Below are 27,026 nucleotides of genomic sequence, written 5' to 3'. Positions count from 1 at the left end.
CTGTCTAGGGAATAGGAGTCACACCAGGGCAGAGATTCTGTCAGCTCTGCAGGGGCAGGCTCAGAGATGGTTGGCGCCATGACAGCTTGAGCCAGGAATGGTTGTATGCGACAATGGCACCAACCTTCTCTCCGCCCTCTGACAGGGACACTTGACACATGTTCCATGCTTGGTACATGTCCTGAATCTGGTGGTGCAGCATTTCTTGACCAGATACCCAGGCTTCCAAGACCTGCTGAGGCAGGCCATAAATGTCTGTGGCCATTTCCGGCATTCATACAATGCCAGTGCTCACTTATCTGACATTCAATATGAATTCAACCTGCCCACCAACCGCCTCATTTGTGACATGCCCACCACGTGGAACTCAACAATGGCAATGCTGCAGTGGCTGCACATGCAGCAGAGAGCCATCAATAAGTACCTGTGCGAGTATGGCGCAAGGACAGGGTCAGGGGAGCTTGGCTTTTTTTCACCACGCCAGTGGCTTTTGATAAAGAATGCATGCACCGTCCTGTCACCATTTGAAGAGGCCACAAGAATGGTGAGCCGGGACGATGCATATATCAGTGAAATTATCCCTCTAGTCTACCTGCTGGAGCACATGTGTAGTGTATTACCACAGACAGGCTGTTCAGGTTGCTTCTTTATTCCCTGCACATCAGCATGCAACTAACTTCAGCCACACCCAGCTCCCAGACATATACATAATTGTAACATTTTGCAGACAGCAACTTAACCCGTTGCTTACCATACTACATTCCCTCCTCTCTTTGAATAAAACATAACATGCACAACGTATTAATAAGATTAACAAAATGCATGGATGAACAACTAAAAATTTAAACTATAAACTCCTGACTATACACATAGTCCTTAAGGTAGGCCGGTGGATTTGTTGCTCGTTTTTCTCGTGGCCAGTCCGATGTGGATGGTTGTGGATTGAAGTCTGGATCACTGGCAGTATCATCACTACTCTTTGCCTGTTCGCCATCTTCCGATACTTGACCTTCTGACTCAATAAATTTCTTCACAAATGAGGAATTACGCACTTTTGTGTGTCCATCTAAATCCTCTAAAACCACTTGAGTACCTCTTTTCTCCTTTACAACATAAGGCTCAGGTTCAAAGGACGGAGCCAGTTTGTTAAACGGATCATTTTGAAGCAACACCTTATCACCCTGTTGAAGGCCACTAGGTTGACAATGGCGGCGGTGGTTTGCATACTGTTCAGCCCGGATCTTCCTTTCCTCATCAATATGCCGAAAAGGTTTCTGACTTGTAGGAGGACCCCCAATGTCTGGCAATTTTGTCCTGAATTTGCGACCACAAAGAAGTTCCGCAGGACTAACGCCAGTGACAGTATGCGGAGTTGTGCGATAAGCCAAAAGAAAACGCCACAGTTCCTTTTTCCAGTCTCTTCTCTCTAAATGAGCAATCCGCAAAGCTTTCAGCAAGGTTCGATTCTGGCGTTCCACTTCCCCGTTAGCCTGTGGCCAGTATGGAGTTGTACGATGATGTTCAATAGCATTTGATTTCAGATAATCCTGAAATTCCTGAGAAGTAAATTGGGCACCATTATCACTCACAATCCGTTTAGGCAACCCATGAGATGCAAAAATGCTCTCCAACCCCTCAATTACAGTTGATGATGTAGCTTTAGTGAGAACTACCACCTCTTGCCACCTTGAATAATAGTCCACAACAACTAAAAGATGGTGTCCAGATGGAATGTCGTACAGATCAATGGCTAAATCTTCCCATGGTCCCTCAGGTAGAACAGTGTGAGTTACTGGTTCTGGTTTAGGTTTGCTGCCCACCAACTGACATGCTCGACATGAAGAAACCAAACGTTCCACATCCTTGTCAATTCCTGGCCACCAGACTCTCACGTAATCTTTGTTTGGTGCGTACAATGCCTTGATGGCCCTCATGGGCTAAATGTAATGTACGTTTCCGTAAGTCTTTAGGCATCACAATACGATGGCCACGTAGAACTAGTTGTCCTGCAATACTCAGCTCTTGTTTGATTCTGTGATAGCTTGGGTCACAATCCACCCAAACCCCTTGTCTTACACATTTTCTCAACCGAGCAATTTCCGGGTCCACAGATGACAATTCTTCAACCTCCCGCAGTGTCAATGCCTGAGGCATGGCGTTAGTAGCCACAAAACGAATGTACTCTTCTGCCAGGTTATGAACAGGTGCAGAAGACTGAGGCAATCTGGAAAGTGCATCTGCCGCATTAGTCGGTCCAGGTCTGTACCGCACTGTAAAGCGATATGGTAACAATCTGATAACCCATCTCTCAATTCTGGCGGATGGTTTTGAGCGTGGCGAATATATCACTTCCAGAGGCTTGTGGTCTGTGATGATTTCAAAATCAAGGCCGTAGAGATAGGTGTGAAACCTTTCACATCCCCAAACAACAGCCAAAGCTTCTTTCTCGGTCTGAGAATAACGTCTCTCTACATCAGTGAGGGATCTGCTTGCATACTGAATAGGCCTGTAATCGCCTGTGCATTGTCTCTGAACCAAGATGGCGCCTAACCCCACAGGGCTAGCATCGACAATAACTTGGGTGTGTGCAGTAGGATTGAAATAAGCCAAAGTTGTGGCGCAAGTCAGCCGTCTCTTAAGTTCATCAAATGCACCTTGTTCCAAAAAGCCCCACTTCCACGGGACTGCTTTGCGAGTCAACACTCTCAAAGGTTCACTGACAGTCGCCATATCTGGAATAAACTTGGCACAGTAATTCACTAGCCCAAGAAAACTGCGTACTTCTGCAGGGTTTTCAGGATTTCTGGCATCAGACACAGCTTTAATTTTACAGTCCTCCGGACCAATGCCCCTGTCAGACAGCACATGGCCCATAAAAGTCATTTTATTCATTTGAAATGTGCATTTCTTCTCATTTAATGTTAATCCTTTCTCCTTCAAGCGATTTAGCACTGCACGGAGACGTTCATCGTGCTCCTGTGTGTTTGTTCCCCACACAATTATATCATCAGAAATGTTATGCGTGCCTTCACAACCATGTAGCACTTGCTGAATCACATGTTGATAGGCCTCCGGTGCGGACGATACGCCAAACATCAACCTCTTGTATCTAAAAAGACCTTTATGGCTTGCAAATGTAGTGATGACTCTAGATGCTGGGGTCAATTCAATCTGATGATAACCCCATTTCAAATCCAGTTTACTGAAGACACTTGCCCCATTCATTGCATGTAGAACATCTTCAATAGTGGGAATTGGATGTCTCTCTCTCTGCACAGCTTGGTTAGCACATCTCATGTCCACACAAATCCGAATATCTGTGCCCTTTGGTACAACAACTAACGGCGATACCCACGGAGTGGGCCCTTCCACCGGTTCAATAATGTCAAGGTCTAGCAGCTCTGCCAGTTTGTGCTCAACAGGTGATCTCAGGCTATAAGGAAGTCTGCGTACTGGCTGTGCAATAGGCTTTACATGTGGATCAATGTGAAGCTCCAACTGAAAATCCTTTAATTTTCCAAACCCAGAGAAGCAATCTTTAAATTCCTCTTTCAATGCAGAAATAGCAGGAGACACCATATTCACTCTTGCACTGCCTACATCACGGCCAATCTGTAACACCCCTAGTGCCATTGCGGTTTGACGACCAAGCAGAGGCGACCCTGTGCCATCTACAACATAGAATTCGGTCTGCAATGGAGGACCAGTCTCATGTGTTTGAACAGAGGTATAAAATTTGCCTTTAAGTTGCAGTGGTGTACTGGAGCCATAAGTATAAATCTGTTTAGTGGTGTTACACAATTTAAGGTGATTTTCTCTGCCATTAAGACTGTGCCAAGAAGCTAAGTCCATAACATTGCATGTAGCTCCAGAGTCAATCAACACTGACACATCTGTATTTCCAATCTTAATGGTTAATGTCCCGGCTTGCAGAGAACACAGGGAGAATATAAATTCACAGTCAAGAGCACTCTCTTTATCCTCAGCTATAACATTTACTTGTGCAGATTGTCCTTTGGTTTTGTTATCTCTGGTTGTACTTTTACACACAGCTGCAAAATGACCTGTCTTTCCACAAGCAAAGCACATTTTATTCTGTACCACAGTGCAGTCCTGACTTGTGTGTCCCTCCCTGCCACATTTATTGCAGGTGATGTGTAAAATCCTCTTTGGAAAACTCTCTTTCCTACTCCAGATATTCCTATTATTATAGGTAGGTTTGGAGACTGTATTAACAGATGCAGTGTTCTTGGTTTCAATATGCAGAGCCTGGAGCTCAGACAGTTCAATGGCTCTTGCAATCTCCTGCAGACTAGTAAGTGTGAGACTAGGTTCTCTCAATAATCTCCTCCTGAGGTGCACAGATGTGCATTTCTCTATGACCTGATCTCTGATTATCTCCTCAGTTACAGTCCCAAAATCACAAGACTTTGCCAGATATTTCAGCCTAGTCACATAACTGTCTGTGGTTTCTCCCAGTTCTTGCACAGCCTGTCTAAACTTATATCTTTCATAGGGAATATTTTTCTTTGGCTCAAAGTACTCACTCAGTTTATTCATGGCTGTCTCATAGTCTGAATCATCCCCTGTTGCTCCCAGGGTTTCAAAAATGTCCTGAACTTGAGGTCCAGCTAGATGCAGCAGCATGGCTCTCTTCTGAGCAGGTGCCGTCACTCCTGTGGCTATAACATAGAGCTGAAATCCCTTCTTCCACTTGTCCCAGCGCTGTGAGAGACTAGTGTGGTCTCCAGACACATCAAACGGTCCGATACCCGGTAAATCCAGAAAGCTAGCCATCCTCGTCGCCAAAATGTAGTGTATTAACACAGACAGGCTGTTCAGGTTGCATCTTTATTCCCTGCACATCAGCATGCAACTAACTTCAGCCACACCCAGCTCCCAGACATATACATAATTGTAACATTTTGCAGACAGCAACTTAACCCGTTGCTTACCATACTACACACATGCTTTATGGAATCATGGACAGGGCAGAACAGCGGGAGGAAGAGGAGGACTTCTTCCCTCACAAGGCCCCCTTTATGCAGATATCATGCCTGCAGGGACACAAACACACAGGAGGAGGAGGAGAATTGTTGCAGCATGAATGTAGAGAATAGCATATAGCAGGGATGGTTGTCATTCCCCAGAAACCCCAGGAGTTGTACGTGGTTGGGGAGAGGTTGCCCCTGACAATGTCATCCTTAGTGACCCAGAGGACTCAGAAGCCCATGCCTCCTCAAACGTACGTTGCATGGGCTCCCTGATTTTGCAAAGCCTGCAAAAGGACCTGAGAATTTGTGCTATCAAGGAGAGGGATAATTACTGGTTGGCAACCCTTCTTGATCCACGTTACAAGGGTAAAATTGCAGAGCTCATCCTGCCTTTGCAGAGGGAGCAGAGAATGAAACATCTTGAGGAGGCCTTGGAAAAAAAAATTGTGAAACACCTTTCAAGACACTGGGAGGTTAACATTCTCTGGACGTGTTTCTGAGGAATCGTTCAGCCAAAGGAGGAGTGGTGGAGAAAGCGGCCGGCTGACCGATGCCTTTAAAACAGTTCTTTAGTCCTTCGCAGCACCCAGGGCTGTTAGGTTTAAGCAACCATCTGCAGCATCTCCATCATATGGTGCATGATTATCTAGGGGCAAGACCAGACTTGGGAGACCTTTCCAAGTGAGCATCCACTGGGTTACTGGGTCTTGAGGATGGACCACTGGCCAGAACTTGCTCAATATGCAATGAGCTACTGGCCTGTCCTGCTTCCAGCGTGCTTTCCGAATGGACGTTCAGTGCTGCTGGAGGTTTTGTGACGGACAAAAGAGTGCATCTGTCCACAGACTCGGTTGACCAGCTGACTGAATCAACAGCAACTATCAAGCCCCTGATGCGGATGTAACTGATTAAATTTGCTAAGGGTCTGTCATCCCTTGAAGACTGTATATGCTGCCTATCCTATTCCTCAACCTTGATTCCGTTAGCTTCCAACAATGTTTTTGGTTTAGGTCACCACCAGCCCCCAAGGCCTAATTTTACTGCACTTGTATGACTGGTGCATACAATTTAAATTTTGTATGTCATTTTTAACAGCAGACCCTGTCCCTGTGCCCTGCGCCCAGCAAGAGTAACTGTGAGGGGTTACGGTGTTCAGGCACCACCAACACCAAAGACCCAATTTCAGTTTCAGTTCCTGCCTATGCTAACCTTCCAGGTCCCCATCACTCCAGCAGGTTTGCATAGCTGACACCCAACCTTGGCCAGGTCAGATGACAGCACAGCGCCCCCAATAGATCAATGATAGGAACACATACAACACTTGATATTTGCCTGTTTCGAATTGGTATCTATTACGAACATATAATATAGTGTGGCTTATTTCTGAGTGATCTGATATTCTACTCATTGTTTGGGAGAAAACAAAATTTTGGATTTTTTTTCATTCTTATTTTCCAGGGGAAGTAATGTAGAACATCTAAAGGGTAACTTCTTTTTCAAACTACTTACAGTGAAACTAAACCCACTAATAGAATGGTTTAGCAAAATGGTTACATGTAAAGCAGAGGCGGAACTACCAGGGTCACAAAGGTCGCACTTTCAACCGGGCCCTGGAGTTATGCAACTGGAAGCCCTTTCCTTTCCTTTTCTGCACCTGTATGACAAGCACATGCGATTTCAAAAATGGTATCGAATTTTTAGCAGCAGGGCCTGGTCCTCCGCCCAGCAAGAGAAACTGCGAGGGGTTACGGTGTTCAGGCACCACAACAACCAAGGCCCAATTTTTCTGCACCTGTATGACAAGTACATGCAATTTCAAAACTGGTATGGAATTTTTAGCAGCAGGGCCCATTCCTGCGCCCAGCAAGAGGAACTGCGAGGGGTTGGGGTGTTCAGGCACTGCCAACAACCAAGGCCCAACCAAGTACATGCGATTTGAAATTTGCATGTATATTTGTATATGACATTTTTTCCTTTAGAAATGTCAGTATTGCTGCAGCAGGCTACATACATCGTAGAGATGTGCTACTTTACAGGCACATTAAGGGGACCCCACAGGCATGATATTTGAAGGAATTTTTCATTTTTATAGTTTCATTTTAAGCCTCGTTAAAATCAGCAAATCACTGATCAGGGATGACCTTTAACTCTTACACTGCCAGAGCTGTTTTTTGCACACATTTATAAAATCATTTTAGCCCTGAAGATTTCATAGAAATTCCAAAACATATTTTCTAAAAGAAGGCACCCTAGAGAATAGTGGTAGTTCCAATTTCTTATGTTACATGATATTAGCGCAAAGGTCTATGAAAATTTCATTAAAAAATATCCTATAGTTAAATTGGGTAATTTACAGGTATTTGGTTTGCGTACTCTAAACTTTTTGGTAAAATATAAAAGATGAGGTTGCGCTTTAGTAATAGGATACCCAACATGTCAAACCTTAAAATTGCGTGCTCCTTTGAAATGGTGACAAACTCAAGCATCCTCTATTTTCCATATATGGTGCTTTAAAAGACCCTACAAGTTATCAGTTTAGAGGTACCCGGAAGCTCCAATGCTAGAATTATTGCTCTCATTCCAGCGTGCATGGCTAAAGGTAACGTGCGCTGTGATTTGGAATTGGTCCTACAGTCTTCTGCGACCTGGGATGTGTCCCAGAAGGAGGCAGGGAATCACCACAGCGATCTGACCAGAAGTGAGGGAGCAGCTAGCTTTCAAAGTTCTGCTTTAAGCTTCTGCAAATTTCAGTCAATGGGCATAAAATGGTTTAGAGTGTTGGCTATCAGAAAACAGACTCTTGGTTGACATTCTACGTTTGATGAAGTGACAGCTCTAGATTGTTGAGGCAATACTCTTTCCTGGAGCTTGAGGAGGGTTGACAGACCTAGTTTAGAAATTAAGGGATGGGGGGGGGGGGGAATTCCCAAAGGGACCTTCTACATTCTACAAGAATCTGCACAAAAAAACCCTAAAAGCCAAATTGAGGACTTTAATGGTAGCACTTTAATTTTTATAAAATGTCAAGCATTTATTGTAAAAAATATAAAAACATGTAAACAACGAAGGACACATATCAATAAGGACATAAACATGTACACAAAATTTTTATGGTACTAATAGTTGCCTCATCATCCCTACTAAAATCAGGTGATGGGTTGCTTGCCGTGACTTCGACGCGTTTGATAGATAACTGGCCACTTCATCAAGAAGAGAACTACAGCCACGCTCTATATGTATATGGTATATGTGTAAAATGATAAGCAAGGTCCTTATGTAAAATGGTAAGCAAGGACACACTTCTAAACCTTGTGGGCAACCTTCCCTGAAGAGTTGAGAAGAGTTGAAGCTGTTATAGCTAGTAACTCAATATTGAACCCTACGGCCGAAAAATGGGATGCCATTAAAGTTCATGTGCGTGTAAAGGCAGGCATCCCAAAACTTTTGACAATATAGTGTATATTTGTATGCTGAGTGAGTGTTGTCACCCTAGGAAAGAGGGTCTAAAAATAGAGGAAGCCCTAAAGCCTCTGGACGGTATAAAAATGCCAGTAGAGATAGCTGTAGAATGCCACGGTAAAAACACAAGTTTTGCTGCGTTTTGCAGAGTTTTTGCATTAGTGTTTTACCATGTTTTGCCTTTGGGTTTGCCTTTTTTAGCAAAACTATACTCCTAAAAAAGCTTGAGGCTCAAACGCTGGATAACCGCATTTTACTGAGTTTTTCAGCATAGGGGCATTTTCAAGCTGGAAAACTCCCCCAGAACTACTGCTTTTGAATAGGAGTTTTTCAGCTGTAAAAATGCTCTGTCAAAAAAAACTGTTAAAGCCTATGTGTGCATGAGGTCAAAAAATGGAAAATACAGCCGCCACATTTAGGTACTGGTAAGCGGCAATATACAGTATCTCTTGTTCTTGTATTTAAATACATTTTATTAACCTCACCCTCTGAGACTGGCTGTCATACTGATCCAGTATCCTTTTTACTTTCTGATCAAATTCTCTATGATGCTATACATCATTACATACTTCTAACAAATTAAAGGAGAAGGTCACCTTTACAGAAATATTAATAAATGCCCACATTTTTTTTCTTTTTAAAAATATGTGCATTTATTATTTTTTCCTGTAGGATCATTGTACAGGCGATCAAGGCTGCAATGCCGCTTGTTACGGATGCAAGGGCATTGGGTTCAGCTTACTCCTTGCTGGACTGGCGGCCCCTCATGCAAGTATGACAAGCAGAATCTGTATTTTTATTTTAAAAAGATTGTTTTTGTTTATGCACTCCGAGTTACCATTACATTTTTCTTCATTATGAGTATTGTACGTATATTTCTTTTTATGGACACAACAATTGTTGCACTGTTTTTCTGTGAATAATTCATATATAGTTAGAGCGTTGCAATTACTTTTATATATTTTTTTATTGTAGGTGTATGCATGCGGCTTGTTATTTACACCGCTAGCGCTGATTTATTGCACGGTTGCTGCAATACATATGCAATAAAATAAGGCTCTCTCTTACGATTAAAATGGTTGTTAAGCCATGCAACAACATTGCAAAAATCCCCCCGCTATGTTAAATAATTTCTCAGTGCATTTGGTTTTTTTTTTTTTTTAAATGCTGCTTTGTACCCGATTTCAGAGTGCCGATCGGCACTAACGTGACCCGCCGCCTCTCTCCTCTCTTGAGCTGATAGAAAAGAGGGCAGGGCTGAGAAATCCCCCGCTGATGTCAGCGGAGAGGAGGAGAGAGGCAGCCTGTCATGTGAGCGCCGATCGGCCCTCTGTAATCAGGTACACAGTAACATTTAAAAAAAAAAATGCACTGGAGACATTATTTAACATAGAGGGGATTGTTGCAAGGTTGTTGTATTATAAACACAGGCAGGGGGGGGAGGGGGACGACGACAGAGGTAGACCGTAGAGCTGCAAATCGCAGTGGATGACAGAGGCATGTAAACTGACCATGGTGTCAGGGCTCAGCAGCTATGATAAACCGTGGTCAGTTTACAGGGGGGAGGGCATAGCTAGGCAGGATCACCCAGATATTTCAGGGGATACAGGGGGCCAAATTACACATCACAAGCACTGTGCTGTGTAACATGCTTTAAGGAAACCGGATTACATTTTTTTTTTTTTTAGGGTAACAAACACTTTAAGACCTGCTGAAAAATTGTAATCTTGATAGCTCAGCTGTGTTAAATTGAAAACCCACGCATCCTAAAAGTATTGAGCGCTGTAATTTCCAAGCCTTTGTTTCTAATTTTTAGGGACTCGTTAAGGACTGGAATAGTACCACTGGATTGGCGTAGGGCCAATGTGGTGCCTATATTTAAAAAGGGATCAAATTCTTTGCCAAATAACTATGGACCTGTTAGTTTAACTTCTATAGTCGGGAAGATACTGGAGAGTTTAAAAAAAGACCACATAGACGAGTTCTTTCTGGAAAAAATATTTTAAGCAACAGACAGCATGGATTCATGAAAGACAGAAGTTGTCAAACAAACCCGATTTTTTTTTATGAGGAGGCAAGTAAAACCTTGGACAGAGGGGTGGCTGTAGACGTAGTATACTTGGATTTTGCAAAAGCGTTTCGTTTGACACAGTTCCCCACACACGGCTAATGTGTAAGGTAAAGTCTACTGGCTTGGAAAGATCAGTTTGCAAATGGATAGAAAATTAGCTAAAAGATAGAATTCAGAGAGTAGTGGTTAATGATTCTTACTCTGAATGGTCTAATGTTATCAGTGGTGTACCCCAGGGTTCAGTGTTGGGACCCTTACTTTTTAATATCTTTATAAAATGATATAGGGTCTGGGATGCAAGTACCATTTCAGTCTTTGCAGATGACACCAAGCTTTGCAGTGGAATAACTTCTTTACAGGATGTCTACAACTTACAAGCTGACCTCAATGCACTGTTTCATTGGAGAACTATGTGACAAATGAGGTTTAATGTTGATAAATGTAAAGTTATGCACTTGGGGGCTAAGAATATGCATGCATCATACATACTAGGTGGAGTAGATCTGGGGGAATTCATAGCGGAGAAGGATCGGGGTGTTCTGGTAGATCATAAGCTTAATAATAGCATGCAATGCCAAGCTGCGGTTTCCAAAGCAAGCAAAGTCCTTTCTTGTATTAACAGAGGCATGGACTCCAGAGAGAGAGAGAGAGATAATTTTGCCCCTGTGCAAATCATTAGTAAGACCTCATCTGGAATATACAGTTCAGTTTTGGGCACCAGTTCTTAAAAAAAGATATCGGGGAACTGGAGAAAGTGCAGAGAAGGGCAACCAAATTGATAGGAGGCATGGAGGAGCTCAGCTATGAGAAAATATTAGAGGAACTAAATTTATTCTCTCTTGAGAAGAGGAGATCAAGGGGGGATATGATCAACATGTATAAATACATAAGGGCTCCATATAGTGAACTTGGTGTTGAGTTCACTTTAAGGTCAACACAGAGGACAAGGGGAGGACAAGGGGGAGCTCTTTACGTCTAGAGGAAAACGGATTTAATCTCCAAATACGGAAAGGTTTCTTCACCGCAAGAGCTAGCCAGAGGTGGTTCTGGCTAGCTCACTTGATTGCTTAAAAAAAGGCCTGGATTCTTTCCTGGGTACTAAAATTTTGTTAGGTAAAGTTGATCCAGGGAATATCCGATTGCCTCTCAGGGGATCAGGAAGGAATTTTTTCCCCTGCTGTAGCAAATTGGATCATGCTTTGCTGGGGTCTTTTGGCCTTCCTCTGGATCAACTGCGGGTATAGGATTGTGTATATGGGATTGTATGGTTGGGTTTTTCAATACTGTTTTTTCTTTTTTTTTTTGCTTGAACTAGATGAACTTGTGTCTTTTTTCAACCTGACTAACTATGTAACTATGAAAAAGGTTTTCAAACTAAAATGGTTGCAAACCTCAGACATAAAATATGAACAAAGGATATCCTTCTATAGTGTGTAGTTAGTCTCACATTCTAGAGCACGAAGTGTAATTTTTGTCTGCTGCCTCTACAATCAGCATGAATCAAATCACTTTTGACAAGTTTTCCTGACACCAAAAGAAAACAGGCCACAGGAGCTTCAGCTGATTGACAGCCTCAGCTCTGTTCTTGTGTGCTGCTTGAAGGGGATGTGTGTCCTTTCCCTCCAATCAGAGGTCTCCTCACTGAGCTCTGCAGAGTGTAATTTCAGCTCTCTGCACCCTTTTTTCTGACCACTTTATAAATGCTGGACTTTGAACCGATGTAGAGAAGACTACAGATAAACAGGTACAACTTATATATGATTTGTTACTTCACTGGGTAGAGGTAAGGCTTACTGAAAAGGAATAACATTTCCATTTGACACAGACATTCAGTTACAACGTAGTTGGTACTGGATTTGCTGTTTAATAGAATTACATTGCACTTACCCAGTCCTCCCACTTGCCATTAGGAGTGTTTTTGGCAAAAGGTTCCAATCTTTTCCAAAGTGTCTCACAGGCATACTAGGTAAGAAAAAGAACGGTAATAGGTTAGATTATGCTCCACTATTCTAAATGTATTTTATCCAGTAGATACCAGGGAGAATACCAGGTCAAAATGAATGGGCTTCCTAATGCAAGAAAAACATGTGGATACATGAAGCACATGCTGTGTGGTAAGAATAGACTGGATTCACACTATTGCAGTGCATTAATGCATGTGTGGTACTGTGAGTTGTAAGGCAGGCCATTCATTTGAATGAATAAAAAAGTCATGGTGATAGCGTCAAAGACTTAGTGGATACAGCAAAGTGATCTCTCAGCAGCTGGCTGCCATTCCTTCATGTAAGTGGTAGCTTGCTTTTTCATAATAAAGGAGATTACTTTTACTTGGGACTTTTTCTAAGATTCAATTTCCTATTGAGCTCCCTGGTGACTATCCTGTTTGTTGCCTCATCTGGACTTGGCATTGGAGTTTTCTATATGACATTACTGCACACCAGTGACGGTAGGAATCATTTGCTGGGGCTGCGTGTTGCCCACCCTAGAGACTGAAGAAGGGGGGGGGGCAAAAGGAAGCGCCACCTAAGTGTAGTAATAACAAGCAACTTATTGTTGCATAATATTAAAAACTCACAGAGTGCAAGTGTAAAATGGGCTCATAGGATGGGAGGAGCGGGAGAAGCCATTTCGATCCATCTCTCTCTCTAATCACGCCATCCACGGAGCTGCATGATGCCGAATCCAGCTCCTTCGGTTGTCACATGGCAACCAGGAAGCAAACCAGCGTGGACTGCAGGCGGATTTTCTGCGACAATAAATTGCTTGTTATTACTATGCTTAGGTGGTGCTTCCTTTTGCCCCCCCCCCCCCCTTCTTCATTCTCAGATACAGAGCTGACTAGACTCTGAGGATTTCCAAAAAACAACAATATCTCTCCTGCGCTCAAGTGGTATGTGGGAAGGTGAATCTTCTAGGCGGTTTTATGACACAAATGAAGTGGTCTTGCTCAGGACCAAGGGTATCCAAAAGGCACTACAAGAAAACAACAAGAGAAGGGCGCACCGACCTTGTGCATTACCACTTAAAAGTTTATTAAAATCAAAGAAGGGCAGCGTACAATATACTCACAAACGTAGCATATGAACAAGCATATAGGAAATGGGCACCGCTCGCTTCCAGGACACTTCTCTACTGCTGGACAGCGTGATGGCGTCCTCAAAACCTGATGCGGCCGCTGCTGTTCCCTCCACTGCTTTCCACCACCGCTGGGGGCAAAGAATTGTGGGACATATAGTCCCTAACAAAAAATGGCCCCATACCCTTCAGGGGAACAGGACCACAGATTCCAGCATGCTCTGGGGGAGAAAGAAGGAAGAACACCATCTTGTTTTCCTGGGAGCGGGCAGACACCACAAGGCAGGGGAAATAAGCAGACCTAGGGGAGAGGTGTTACTGTTCCTATTTAAGCATCTGCGGCCAGTCTGGGACATCCTGCCTGAGAGGGGATCTCAGGCGCATCTCCAAAGGCACCTGTAAGGATGGTGTGAAGTGTTCCAGTTGTGAGGTAGCCAATTGGGCTACTTGAAGAGCCTGCCTATTCCAGGACATTTTGCTTGGGCCTTGCCCGTAGGATTGCTGAGCAGGCACTTGCCCATTTGCAGGAAGCAGAGACATTGCATGCAGACAACGCTGTTTATTTTTGCCTAAACTTCCAGGAACCTGGGTCACACTGATGCCCTGCTAAGCAGTCACAGTGTCCGCCTTGCTATCCGGATACTGCCAGCATACTGCATTTACACTCTACCAAACAGAATTTCTAAGTGCACCAACCAACCAAAGTTGCTAGCTGAAGATTCAAGGCTGCCTTCTTCCAAGGGACTGAAATCACTAGTGCTATATGGGCACGCACACACACACATACCCAGGGCTCAGTATAAAGTATGCAGTGCATGAGCGGGGTAGTCGGATTTGGTAATTACATGATTGACCACTGAACTAGCCTGGGGTGTCTACTTTCCAAAAAGGGGTAATTTGGGGGTGTTTGTGCTATCATGACATTTTAGTGTCTCAAGAAATGTGATAGGCACTATATATATATATATATATATATATATATATATATATATATATATACCTATAGCATAGTTTGTAGACGCTATAACAATTCATACAAACCAATAAATATATACTTATTGGGGGGGGGGGGGGGGTTCACAAAAGTCACGTAGCAGAATACATTTTGTCCTAAGACTATAAAGAAAAATGGATTTTTGTAAAATCTTACCGTAAAATCCTTTTCTCTTAGCTCATTGACAGACGTAGTCCTCGGTGATACAGCACCTTCGGGTTATGTCGCCTCCACAGGAGTAGGACTAGACCGGAAATAAAATGCTCTGGCCACACCCTAGGGGCAGTCCCCGAGGGTATATCCTCTCTCTCTCTGCCACAGCAAATCAGTTATGTCACAAAGCAGTGTTTAGAGAATTTAACCCAACCCAACTCCAAAACAGAGGGGCGGGTACTACGTCTGTCAATGAGCTAAGAGAAAAGGATTTTACAGTAAGATTTTACAAAAATCCATTTTTCTCTATCGCTCATTGACAGACGTAGTCCTCGGTGATACAGCACCTTCGGGACGTCCCAAAGCAGTACCACAAATGAGGGGTGGGAGAAATGGAAATTAAATCCAATCTAGAAGGCCCAACCGGTGCCAACTAGAAGTTTTACAATGCTCATCCTCAATGATGAGACTCAACAAAAAATTTTTCAACAGAAAAAAACCCTCGAGGTAGACCACCGGTCTCCTCAAATTGCAGCCTGCAAAACCTTGCGGCCAAATGAGGCATCCGCCGATGCCATCACATCAATTTTATAAAGGTATGTACCGACGACCAGGTGGCCGCCTTACATACCGTGACCACTGACGCCTGATGGCGAAAGGCCCAGGAAGTACTGAGCGCTCGAGTGGAGTGCGACCTAACAGGGAACGGAGGACTCCGACCCTTAATAGAATAAGCCTGTACCACCGTCTGTCTAATCCATTTGGCAATAGTCGCGGCAGATGCAGGCAACCCCTTTCTGGGGCCATCCGTGATCACAAAAAGTGAATCCGTCTTACGGAACGATTCCGTAGCCTTCAGGTATACCCTGATTGCCCGAACCACATCCAAAGAATGCAACGCATGTTCCCGATGATGATTGGGCTGAGGACACAAGGAAGGTAGTACAATATCTTCATTCAGATGAAAATCTGAAACCACCTTTGGAAGAAAGGATGGCTTAGGATGAAGTACTACCTTATCCCTATGAATCACTAAGTATGGGGACTGGCATGATAAAGCAGCCAGTTCTGACACCCTGCGTGCAGAAGTGATAGCCACCAAGAAGGCCACCTTCTGGGATAAAGTAAGCAAGGGAATCTCCCTGATGTTTTCAAAGGGAGGTTTCTGTAGAACCGACAAAACCAAATTAAGATCCCAGGGCGGTAAGGGCGCGCGGACTGGTGGAGCCAGGTGCCGCACCCCCTGGATAAAATTCCGCACCAAGGACTTGGTAGCTAAAGGTTTCTGAAAGAAGATTGCTAATGCTGAAACTTGACCCTTGATGGTGCTCAAGGCTAGTTTCTGCTCAACCCCTTTTTGCAAAAAGGCCAATATTCGAGTCACCGAATAGGTACGTGGAGGAAATCCTAAAGATTCGCACCACGCGATACAAGTCTTCCATGTGTGATAATAGACTCTGCTGGAAGTCACTTTCCTTGCTTTAATAAGGGTAGGAATGACTGAAGCTGACAACCCTCTGTCCTTCAGTACTTGGGTCTCAATGGCCAGGCCATTAAAACCAGCGACTGTAAAGCACGATGGTAGATTGGTCCTTGAGACCGCAGATACTCCCTGAGACGCAGTTCCCACGGAACGTCCGCGACTAGCAAGTCCAAGTCGGCCAGGCCGGCTTGACGAGGCCAGCCTAGAATTTCTAGGACCACTGGCACTGACTGGATCTGAACCAGGCGTCCCTAGAGCTATCTGGCCACGACCATCCGAGAAAGTCTGGTCGTTTTCTGTTCCCACACATTTATCAGACACCTGATTCCTATCAGGAACGGTGATCTTTCCTGGTTGAACCTCAGGGACTGAAGTCACCTGACTAGAGGCTTCTTGGTCTGTCTGGTCAACCAGATCCGATTCCTGTGGGGAATTGAGACTAATCTTAGGAAAAGGTAAAGGAAAAGATCTGTTCAGGGAACGGTGACTACCGCTCCCTGTAATACTCAAATGTTGGAAGGGAAGAATCGCACCGGTAGTAGTAGTCGATGCTCGATCTAATGTCCTGAATACCGGTGAAAACGTCCCCCCACCCTCAAACCGGGTGGGGGCGCACCTTCAGGCTGTGTAATCCTTTGCTTCGGGTTTGGCTGAGTCGGTCCTCTGTTTGTCCGACCAGCCCTTCTTGAACCCTCCTGGAGGAGTCTTGCCTTTCCCGCTTGTTCCAGCCGGGCGTGCGAACCCTTTATGGGCGGTAAAGAAAGGTCCTCGCTTGTTGCGAGGTCCCTTAGCTTTAGCAGCCTGTGGCAAGAAAGTGCTCTTGCCCCCAGTGGCATCCTTAATGATCTCATCTAGGGTGGCCCCAAATAGGCGATTCCCCTGAAAAGGGAGATTCGTCAAGGTCTTTTTGGAACCTAGGTCAGCTGACCAGCATTTTAACCACAGCACACGTCTGAGGATTACCGCTGACATAGATGCATGCCCTAATAGGGGGGTAGCATCCAAGGCTGCGTCACAGACAAACTGTAGCCCTTGTATAATCTGTTCCATCAAATCAGATGTTCCCTGGGGGATATCTTTTCCCCTCAGGTCTTGGCGTACCAATCTCGCCCATTCCGTTAGTGTCTGGGAAACTAGACCAATAACAATTACTGGTCTAAATGCTGACCCTATCAGGGAGAAAATAGTGCTGGACTCCGCTTCCATCTTTCGATCCACCGGATCCTTAAAGGACGAAGTGTCCTCCACTGGGATAACCGTGGCTTTATTCAGCCTGGAAATAGGTGGATCCACCACTGGTGGTACCGTCCATTTCTTAATGAGGGATTCCTCAAACGGATAGCGTCTGGCAATACGCTTGGAAATAGTAAAGGTACGCTTAGAATGCTCCCATTCTCATTTAATTTTATTACCAAAACACTTGGGTACAGGAAAAACCTTCACCGTTTTGATGGGCTTGTTAGTACCAAAAGGGAATCTCTGTTTCAGTTGCCTCTGCCGGTAAAACCTCAAGTCTTAAGGTTTCCCGCACCGCCACAACTAGTGCGTCCACCAATGCTTCTTCCTGAATTATGGCAGAAGAATGAACGTCCTCCTCACTGTCTGAGGGAGCTTTACCTGAGATAACAGCCCTTGCAGAGGGACCTGCAGCTGCAGTGACCATCTCTGAATCTGAGTCAGAGGTGTCAGATAATATAGGGGTAGGCGGGGGTCGCTTTCTTGACCCCCGTCCCTGACAGGCCGCCTCCACCCGAGCCACCATAGACTCCAAAACTGCTGTAAATGCATCCATACTCTGTGCACCGGCGGGTCCCGTGGCCCCCTCGAGGGAAACAGGTGGGGGTATTTGTGTGGCAGGGTCCATGATTATTCCAGTAACTACCCGGAAAATTCAATCCAAACTTAAATAAAAAAAACTTTTTTTTTTTTTTCCAGACCCCCAGCGCCACAAAAGCCCCTCAGTGTTACCTGCTAGGGATCCCTATCGAGCGAGAGAGAGAGAGATAGACCCCCAGGCTCACCACTTGATGCTCAGAGTTCACTGCAACAGATTACAGCGCTGTCTCCACAAACAGGAAGTCTTTTGGCTGGCTGCCCGGGAAGAAAGGAGGCGGCTCCGCCCCTTTGCACGCCTTCCGGCGCCTCCCCTAGCTCCACGAGGTATTTGAGTCACCTCAAACATGGCCGCCCCCATGCTGCAGACACGAGGCTACGCCAAAATGGCGGCCTCGTGCGATCTACGGCCGTCTGTTACAGCATAGCGGCGTCCTGCAGAGTAACTAGGCATCGCAAAATCTTTCTCTCATGGAGATCAGCTTGAACGGCGGTACCGAACCCTGGCGGAACCGCGTGGCCGTCGGGAGACATGCTTCAGCTGGAGGAATGACCTGGCAAGCCGCATACATGTCCTGTGGCTTCTGACAGGTAGGATACTTCTAGTATCACAGTAAGATTCCAGTGCTGCCACATCTTACAATCATTTAAACATACTTTGTAATTAGATTGTCAGCTCCCAAACCAAGCCTGCTGGCTTTTTGTACACACAAATCACACTCAATATAGGGGGATCTGTGCTGTGTTATAGGATAGAGGGGAACCCATCCTTACCATTACAGAGAGGGGCCCGCGTTCACCACAAGACCCGTCAGGGGGAAAGGGGGAACATACTACTCACCATACCGGAACCAGGCGGGCGCCAACTCCTGACAGTACCCCTCTCCACCGAAGTTGGAGGGCTGTCGACCAATACGGACGCCGTGACTCATGGTCCTTGGCGTTTCAGCGAGACGTTTAACTCGCAGGGTCAGTCCCCGTCCAGTGGGACTATGTCGCGGCCGACCCAGCGCGGAGCTATGGCCTGCACGCGCTCGTAGGCTGAACTGGGGTGACCACTGGATCTCAACATCCCGCCCGTCGCCCAGTTCAGCTTTCTTGCTTGAAGATCTCACAGGAACACTGGAGAAAAAAAGCTGTCTAAAATCTTTTCTAAGAAAAAAATCCTGCCAGGACCGAAGATCCCAGCAAGGTATCTAGGTCCTTACTCCTGACTAGACAGAAAAAAACTGATTTGCTGTGGCAGAGAGAGAGAGGATATACCCTCGGGGATTGCCCCTAGGGTGTGGCCAGAGCATTTTATTTCCTGTCTAGTCCTACTCCTGTGGAGGCGACATAACCCGAAGGTGCTGTATCACCGAGGACTACGTCTGTCAATGAGCGATAGAGAAATTAGATTTTATTGGATATACGTATTTTTATAACAAAAGTAGAAAATATTTTTTCAAAAGTTTTGGTCTTTTTTTTATTTTTATAATAAATATCCAGTAGTGATCTAATACCACTGAAAAAAAAGCTATATTTGCGTGGAAAAAAAAAAAAATTAATTTGCGTACATTGTTGCATGACCACACAATTGCCAGTTAAAGAAGCATAGTGCTGAATAGAAAAAAAATGATCTGGTCACAATGGGGGTAAAATCTTTCAGTGGTTAAAGTGTATGTAGAGCCAACACTTTTTTTTTAGGTAGGGGATTTAACCTTTCCTAAAAAAAAAAAAAAAAAGTTTACTTTTTATTTTCGGTTTCCTGATGGGGAGATTTCACTTCACTTCTTGTCCTTGCAATGCAAAAGGAAATGAGATGAATATTCTCCAAAGTGAACAGAACTCCTATGTTAGAGAGCTGTCACAGTAGCAGATATACTCAGTGGAGAATTTTCCCTCACCTCTTGCATGGATGACAACGCCAAACGCCTTGAATTTCCCCTCTGTCTCTCAGTTACCAGGAAAAATCAACCCTAACTTCTGTGAGGACACAGACCGCATTAAAATAAATAAATAAAATCTAAATAAACTCCTCTGTGCTCTAAGCGAAGACTAAACTACCATCATCTTTAACAAATTGTCCACAAATGTGTGTAAATCAGACAATTTGTACAGCGCTATTTGTTAACAGCTTTGGCTTTATGCAGAGTATATTTTGTGCAGAACAAACAAATGTCCCTTAGAGTTGGGCCGAACACTCCCCCAGTTCTGTTCGCACCAGAACTCTCGAACATCCCAAAAGCTCAGACTTGAACCCTATTGATGGGGACAAGGGACTCTTCCTGAGGACCCTGGGCTGTGGTTGTGGGGGTCTGCGGGCAGGGGGCTTATCAGAATCTAGAAGCCCCCTTTAACAAGGGGGCAGCCAGATCCCAGCCCCCTCCCTATGTGAATTAGTATGGGGTACATTGTACCCCTGCCCATTCACCAAAACAAAAACAAAGAAAAAAAATGTCAAAAATAAAAGACAGGAGGCAGTTTTTGTCAATTCCTTTATTAAAAACAAACAAAAAACAAACAAAGTCTCCCAATGTAAATTCATCAATCACGATGCCCGCCACACTGCCGGACCCCCCCCCCAAAAAAAAAAAAAAAACACAGTACCATATCATATATGGGCAGCAGTGGCTAAGGGGTTAGCACTTTTGCCTTTCTGGAGTTTGTATGTTCTCCCTGTGCCTGCATGGGTTTCTTCCCACACTCCAAAGACATGCTGGTAGATTAACCTATCTAAATTTCCCCCAGTATGTGTATGTATAAATGCCGGTTACGGACCTTAGATTGTAAGCTCCTTGAGCGCAGGGACTGATGTGAATAAAATATATCTGTAAAGCGCTGTGTACTGTAAATTGGTGGCCCTATACAAGAACCCATGGAAATTAAAAATCATATGCTGCAGGCTTGTGTAAGCAGCTGTGGTCAAGTGATCACCAAATTCCTTTCTAGATTAGATATGCTGGATATAGAAGTCTTGCATAAATAGCATCATCTTTATCATTCTTACAACTGTTCCAGACAAAATGAGACTAATCGTATCCATCAAGTTTGTGACTTTAATAATGTTATGAATGTCCACATGTAAGCCTTTAAGTAATTTCCCATACACACTCAAGGATACCAATTACCAATTTTTAGGTCTATGCATCTGCTTTAAGATATTGTATGGAGGGTCTCTAGCGAACTTTAAAAGTCTAACGTGAGAATGTAGAACACATGGAGAGGGTGGAGGATGAATCCTTCCTGCTTGTATACATACTGTATATACACACATGCATATATATATTTTACAATATATATATATATATATTACACACATATATATATATATATATATATATATATATATATATATATATATATATACATACATACATACATACATACATACACACATACATATATAATATATATATATATATATATATATATATATATATATATATATATATATATATATATATATATATATATATATATATATATATATATATATATATATATATATATATATATATATATATATACACACACACACACACACACACACACACACACACACACACACACACACACACACACACACACGTAATAATTAATTGCAGCAGCTCCTTTTCATGCAATTGGAAGCACTGTTTTAAGTGAGCAGATTTTGATTAAGCTTTTCGGAAATTTGTTATAAGGTTACACTGTCGAGTCAAGTTTTATTCTTTAGGCCACATGGATGAGGAAATGTGGAGAAAACATGGTAAAGATGCATACATATTCGCCTGCACACCAAGGATTTTGCACAGCAGTCCAAAGAAACTTTTTATTGCAAAAGGATCACATTAGGATAGGTGCAATGTTTCGGAGTCACGTAGAACCCCTTCATCAGGCATGTGACATTCAGACAAGGTATCGAGTTGGATTATTTTGCACTGTTGAGATCATTCATTGATTGTCGTGGTTCATAATTACTTATCAAGGAGAACGAATGATTGGAGAAGATTGGAGAACATATGGCGGTTCAGGTGAATTTTCTGTACTCCCAGAGGCAGTGGAAATACTGAACAGGTATTACAAGGATTTCGACCTCAGTATTTTTTGCAGCAAAGAAGGTTTACAGATTATATTGTTTTTACTTATGTTTCTATGTTGGGATAAGGTTTTGATTTATTTAATTTGTGTTTTTATTTTATTTTTATTTGTAGGAAGGGTAGTAGTAATTATTAATTTAAAATATATATTTTTTTATTCACAGCAATAAGGCCATCAACCAAAAATTTGACAGGCTGTGAAGACAATGCAATGCGTCTGTGGCACTAACTTCAGCTCCAGATAGCAACAATGTGGATCAAGAAAAAGTCACAAGCTTAAACCTTTCCGTTATGGTTGAAAAGGACAGTTTTTATCACAATCGCGGTTACATCCCACCTCACACATTATGTAATAACATTTGAAAAGTTTTCTTCTTATAAGGAAATTTGCAAGGATAGTAATGTTTGCTTGCTCCAACCCATGCAAGAAAAAAATGAACATTTCCAGTAACAGTGAAGCAACGGAATTTCATTTTATCTTACAGCCTGTATATTTCACATGGTTTGCCTGTTGCATGACATACCACTTAGAATAATCCTGTCAAACTCTTACCTTAACTGCTAGACCATAAACATCTGTCCCAATGGTTCCACCAGTTGGAAGTGAATTCGGTACAACTTCTGTGCTGGTCCCAGAGATGTATATATGTGATAATGGTACCTTCAACTCTCTGCTTGCAATCTGATAAGGATTGGACAAACAATTTATGACAAATCATTTTAGATTTTTGTCTGTAGAAAAAATAAATTGTAATTATATAAAAAAAAATATATATATCCAACATACAGTGCTGTGGAAAAGCAATATGCCCTTTTCCAGACATGCTTAGCTGAGACACTAAATGTATTCTTTTGTATTAATTCTAGTAGCATAAAGGAAATTGTTCTGAATGCTTTTCTCTGTATAGAATTAAAAAGAGAAAGAAATGGCTTCAGAGAAATTTCCTTGGCAGTAAAAATATGCATAAGCTGTACAGGCTGTAACTGTGTATAGTAAAATCAGAGTCGTTTAAGCCTAGTACACAGCAGAAGTTTTCTTTCTGAAGTAGAAGCAGAAGTTTTCTTTTGCTGAACAAAAAGAAACTGAAAGCTCAGGTCGGAGCCGCTGTACTAACTATCCAATGTTAGTACAGTGATCTCCCCTGCTGTTCTGTTGTGTTCTGACAGGGCCCCCCCCCCCCCCCCCCGCTAAAACACTCCAGTCAGCTCTCTCAGCTATTGGCTGAGAATGCGGATCGGGAGCCGACTAGCAGACCTTTTTCTATCATGCCCCTTAGTTTCTATTGAACCAGCAGATGCCGCCCGGCATTTGGCCCTTGTGTACTAGGCTTTAAGCACTTTCTCAGAAGTTGAGAAATCATTATAATCCTGCAATATAGTTTGAGAATGGGCAGTTTAATTCAGGTCTTCCTCCAACAGATTAGTTGAATTTAAGTCAGCAATTTGTGATATAAAATAAATAAAAAGGACTGAAGTTTTACTTTTACATGTTTTAATCTGTCTAGAGAAGTGAAGTGAATATTATTGAAATTCTGGTCCAGCACTGGTTTGGTGGAGTGAAGCACATTATTAGCTCCATCAGGTGAATATTTATCAGGTCTGGTATACTGGTATAAGGTGGTCTACAGGCCCACTTTCAGAGTGGTAGCATCTCTGCTCCCTAGCAGATACAGACCTTAGCCCAAGGAAGCTCTCTGAAGCCTAGGAGCTCCTACCCTCACCCTGTGATGCTCTTTGTCTGAAGTCTGCTACACATTTTGGGAGGGGTAGCATTTGCTGAATGTAAAGATTTTTGCTTGGATAGGGACTGGCATTTTTGTTTTTGGAGGGGCTGAAATAGTGCAAGGGGAGTAACCCATATAGTATTTGTCATATGGCATTTTGTCACAATAAGTTGTTACTGTGAACATATTGTACTGATTGTCCAATTGTTGCCTGCCCCGGGGTGTCAAATACACTAGGGGTGGCGCTGCCAATATGTAAACGGATTAAAGCTAGTTGACAATTACATTTGCATGTTTATTTGCTCCAATAATCCTCTACTTTAAAAGAACATGGATAGAATTCAAATTTTTCTTGCTGAGGCTTTACCTAGATTACTAGAATAGACAAAAAAAATAAAAAAGGTCAAACAGGAAGGTCAAATAGAGAATTTGTAAAGGGAAGATTAATAGGAATGTAGCACTACCCCCGTAGCAGCTGCTGGAAAGGATGGGTCCTCTGTTCTTTGCCCCTACCTTCTCAAAAACTACACCCCTCAGACACACCAGGCTGAGTGTACTAACATACAATATCACAGAAAATCCCCAAAAGTAATACTTAGTACCCAATAATAGTGCTACATCAAAGAGAACAGGCAACAAAACCTAATAGGGTTGGTAACCGGGCAAGCATAAGATAGATTACCAATGGTAATAAAACAATTTAGCATAGAAAGCGATTAACAGTAAGGACTAGGCATAAGTCTGGCATCCAGATCAGCATAAGCAGTAGCAAGGCCTCCCCAAGTTCAGCAGTGAGCAGTTGTAAAGTTTATTCCACTGAGTGCTGGAGCTACACTGCCAGAGCACATTTATGGAAGTGATACTAGTCCTACACCGACTGGGTATGCACTGCCCAAAAGAAAAGGAGGGTGGTATTGTAGGAGGACAGGGAATAAAGGGGGCTTGAAGAATAATTAGTATGGGAGGGTGACCTTTAGGAGCGTTTATGCATTTAACAACAGTCCTAGTTAACCTGCACGTAGTATAGGTACGATGCAAGGTAGATGTGGTTCAGATGCGGTAAAGGTTTAGCATAATGCAGTATAGGGCTGGTACAGGTGCAGCCTAAGTTTGCAAGTCTTGTATTCTTATTTTAGGGTCAAAGTTCTTTTTGTTCTATTGACCTCAGGCATTGAAGGCCCCCAAATTGTTTTCATATGCGATTTTCAAATTCTCTCTTCAGCGTTCTACCTATCCTCAGTGAGAGGTTATTGACATCTGGTCTAAGGAAGTGCCACATGCCAGATCGACAGGTGGTCGAACTTCCCTCCCAAACATCAGCCCATAGCATAGTTTTCAGTGCTACAGCTGTAATTTGCCTACTCCAGTGCGGTTTTGGCCTAGAGAGTCCCAAGCATATCTACAAAGGTGCAATTGAATCATTCTGGCTGGGGGTCCTCTTAAGGATGATGGTGGTAGTTCTGGATTACCTAGCAGCTCTGTCTTTTGATGAACGTACTTTAAAAGTTTCTTCCATGACTGGGTTGGATACCTTGAGGCATGTAATGGTGGACAGAGAACTTTTCCAAAGAACTTTGGCTGCAGTTGAGGCTTGTTGGTTTTTGGTTGAGAACGCCTGGGTGAAAGTGGTCAGTTGCTACTAGGACATTTCCTTACCCACTCAACTCAGGCTCAAGACACAGGAAATCAATGCACACCATTTCCATTGGTCCTTTACTTTAAGGATGGCCCATGGGTGCAGCTTTGGTTGGTAAAGTCTTTTCCTGAATACACCTTAGGCAAAAGTGACAGTAGCTCTCGACTTCAGCTCGCATACAAGGCCAATAGAAGTGGTCTCTGACCAGCTTAAAAGTCCTCTTGGCCTAGGTGGTCATACTCATCATGTATAGCTGTCAATACAGTCTGTTTGTTTTGCTAGAAACAGCAGTCACCAGGGTTGTGCAAGCGGCCCCTTTGGTAAATCACCCCATCTCTCAACTGCAACCAATTTCCCTCTCTGTGGAGGAGAATGGTACAGTATAACATCAGTATCTCAGTAGAGAGGAGAATAAAAGGCAATGTCGCCTCCATATTGCTGAAGCCCAGCACCTGGCTACAAGAAAAGTAATACATTTTCGCTGTGACCTCATAGAAGAAACCTTGGTAAGGTGAGCAAGGTGTTGCACAAACCGCTATTTAACAGGGCTGTACAGAAACCGCATAATATATAGTGATGATAAACTGTACAAATGCAAATGAGTAATGAATCTCTCTCATACCTGCATGACTTTTGTGTGGAGACCCTGGCCCAGTTCTACACCACCATGGCTGACAAGGACTTTCCCATCTCTGTAAATATGAACCAAAGCGGATGCCTGTGGGACAAAGCACATAAAATAGTAATATATATATGTAGCAATGGCATAATAAACAATTATCAGGCATCAAACAGTTGTTTAATACACTGGTATGAGTGAGTTAATAAAACAGCTCACATTTGAGTACTGAGAGGCCTGTACTCAAGCGGTGTGGTGGGCTTAGGCGGGGGTGGGGGATGGTTGGGAAGGTGTGGAATTTTAGAATATTAGGGGAGATTTGTATTGTGGGGAATAGTTTAATAGTCTGTGGCATTAGTGTGCTGTGAATGGGGGGGGGGGGGCAGACGCACAACTTATTTAACCATGACCTTTTAAGCCCTTCCACAGCCACAATTCACTTTATTACGTCAGAATATTGTTCGTTTTTTTTTTTTTTTTTTGGTGGGGGGGGGGGGGGGGGGTTCAAAAAAATATCACCCCCGGGTGCTATATATCCTAGGTACACCACAGCTACAGTCTAAGGATTTTACCAAATTATTTCACAATTTTACCCATTCTGAAAATATTACAAAATCAAGTCTTTCCTTATGTAGAGAAATTATTACAGTAGGTACAAAATAGGTTACTATAGTGCACACTACCGATGTGTTGTTGTAAACTTGCTACAAGTATGTGTCCTAAACAACAGTTCATCTACTTATAAAAAAGGGGGGTGGGTGGCAGGGGTGGCGGTTAGGGGAATCCAGTGCAACAAAGAACACTCATGGTCTAACCAAACAAATCTGAGGAAAAAAAAAAAAAAGAAGGATGGCTTTACCATGTTAAGGGACTTACACATTCTATATCGAAAACTCAGATGCACCCTCTGTGGTCTTTATCTAT

At 43.3% G+C, this 27,026-nt stretch overlaps 1 protein-coding gene across 1 annotated transcript in view; it reads right to left on the bottom strand.

The window, feature by feature from the left end:
• LOC309557970 (aldehyde oxidase 1-like) overlaps window positions 1-27,026 on the bottom strand; it is a 159,072-nt gene that overhangs the window by 13,054 nt on the left and 118,992 nt on the right. Inside the window, exons 27-29 of the mRNA XM_082260859.1 lie at window positions 26,106-26,201; window positions 22,677-22,805; window positions 12,412-12,486 (exon numbers count right to left, since the gene is read on the bottom strand). Coding sequence (XP_082116985.1) covers window positions 12,412-12,486; window positions 22,677-22,805; window positions 26,106-26,201 — 300 coding nt within the window. The remainder of the gene's footprint in view (window positions 1-12,411; window positions 12,487-22,676; window positions 22,806-26,105; window positions 26,202-27,026) is intronic.

This window comes from Pelophylax lessonae, assembly GCF_965119305.1.
Source record: "Pelophylax lessonae genome assembly, chromosome: 6".
Taxonomy (NCBI): domain Eukaryota; kingdom Metazoa; phylum Chordata; class Amphibia; order Anura; family Ranidae; genus Pelophylax; species Pelophylax lessonae.
Note: the sequence above shows the minus strand (reverse complement) of the source record. Positions and strands in the feature narration are given on the sequence as shown.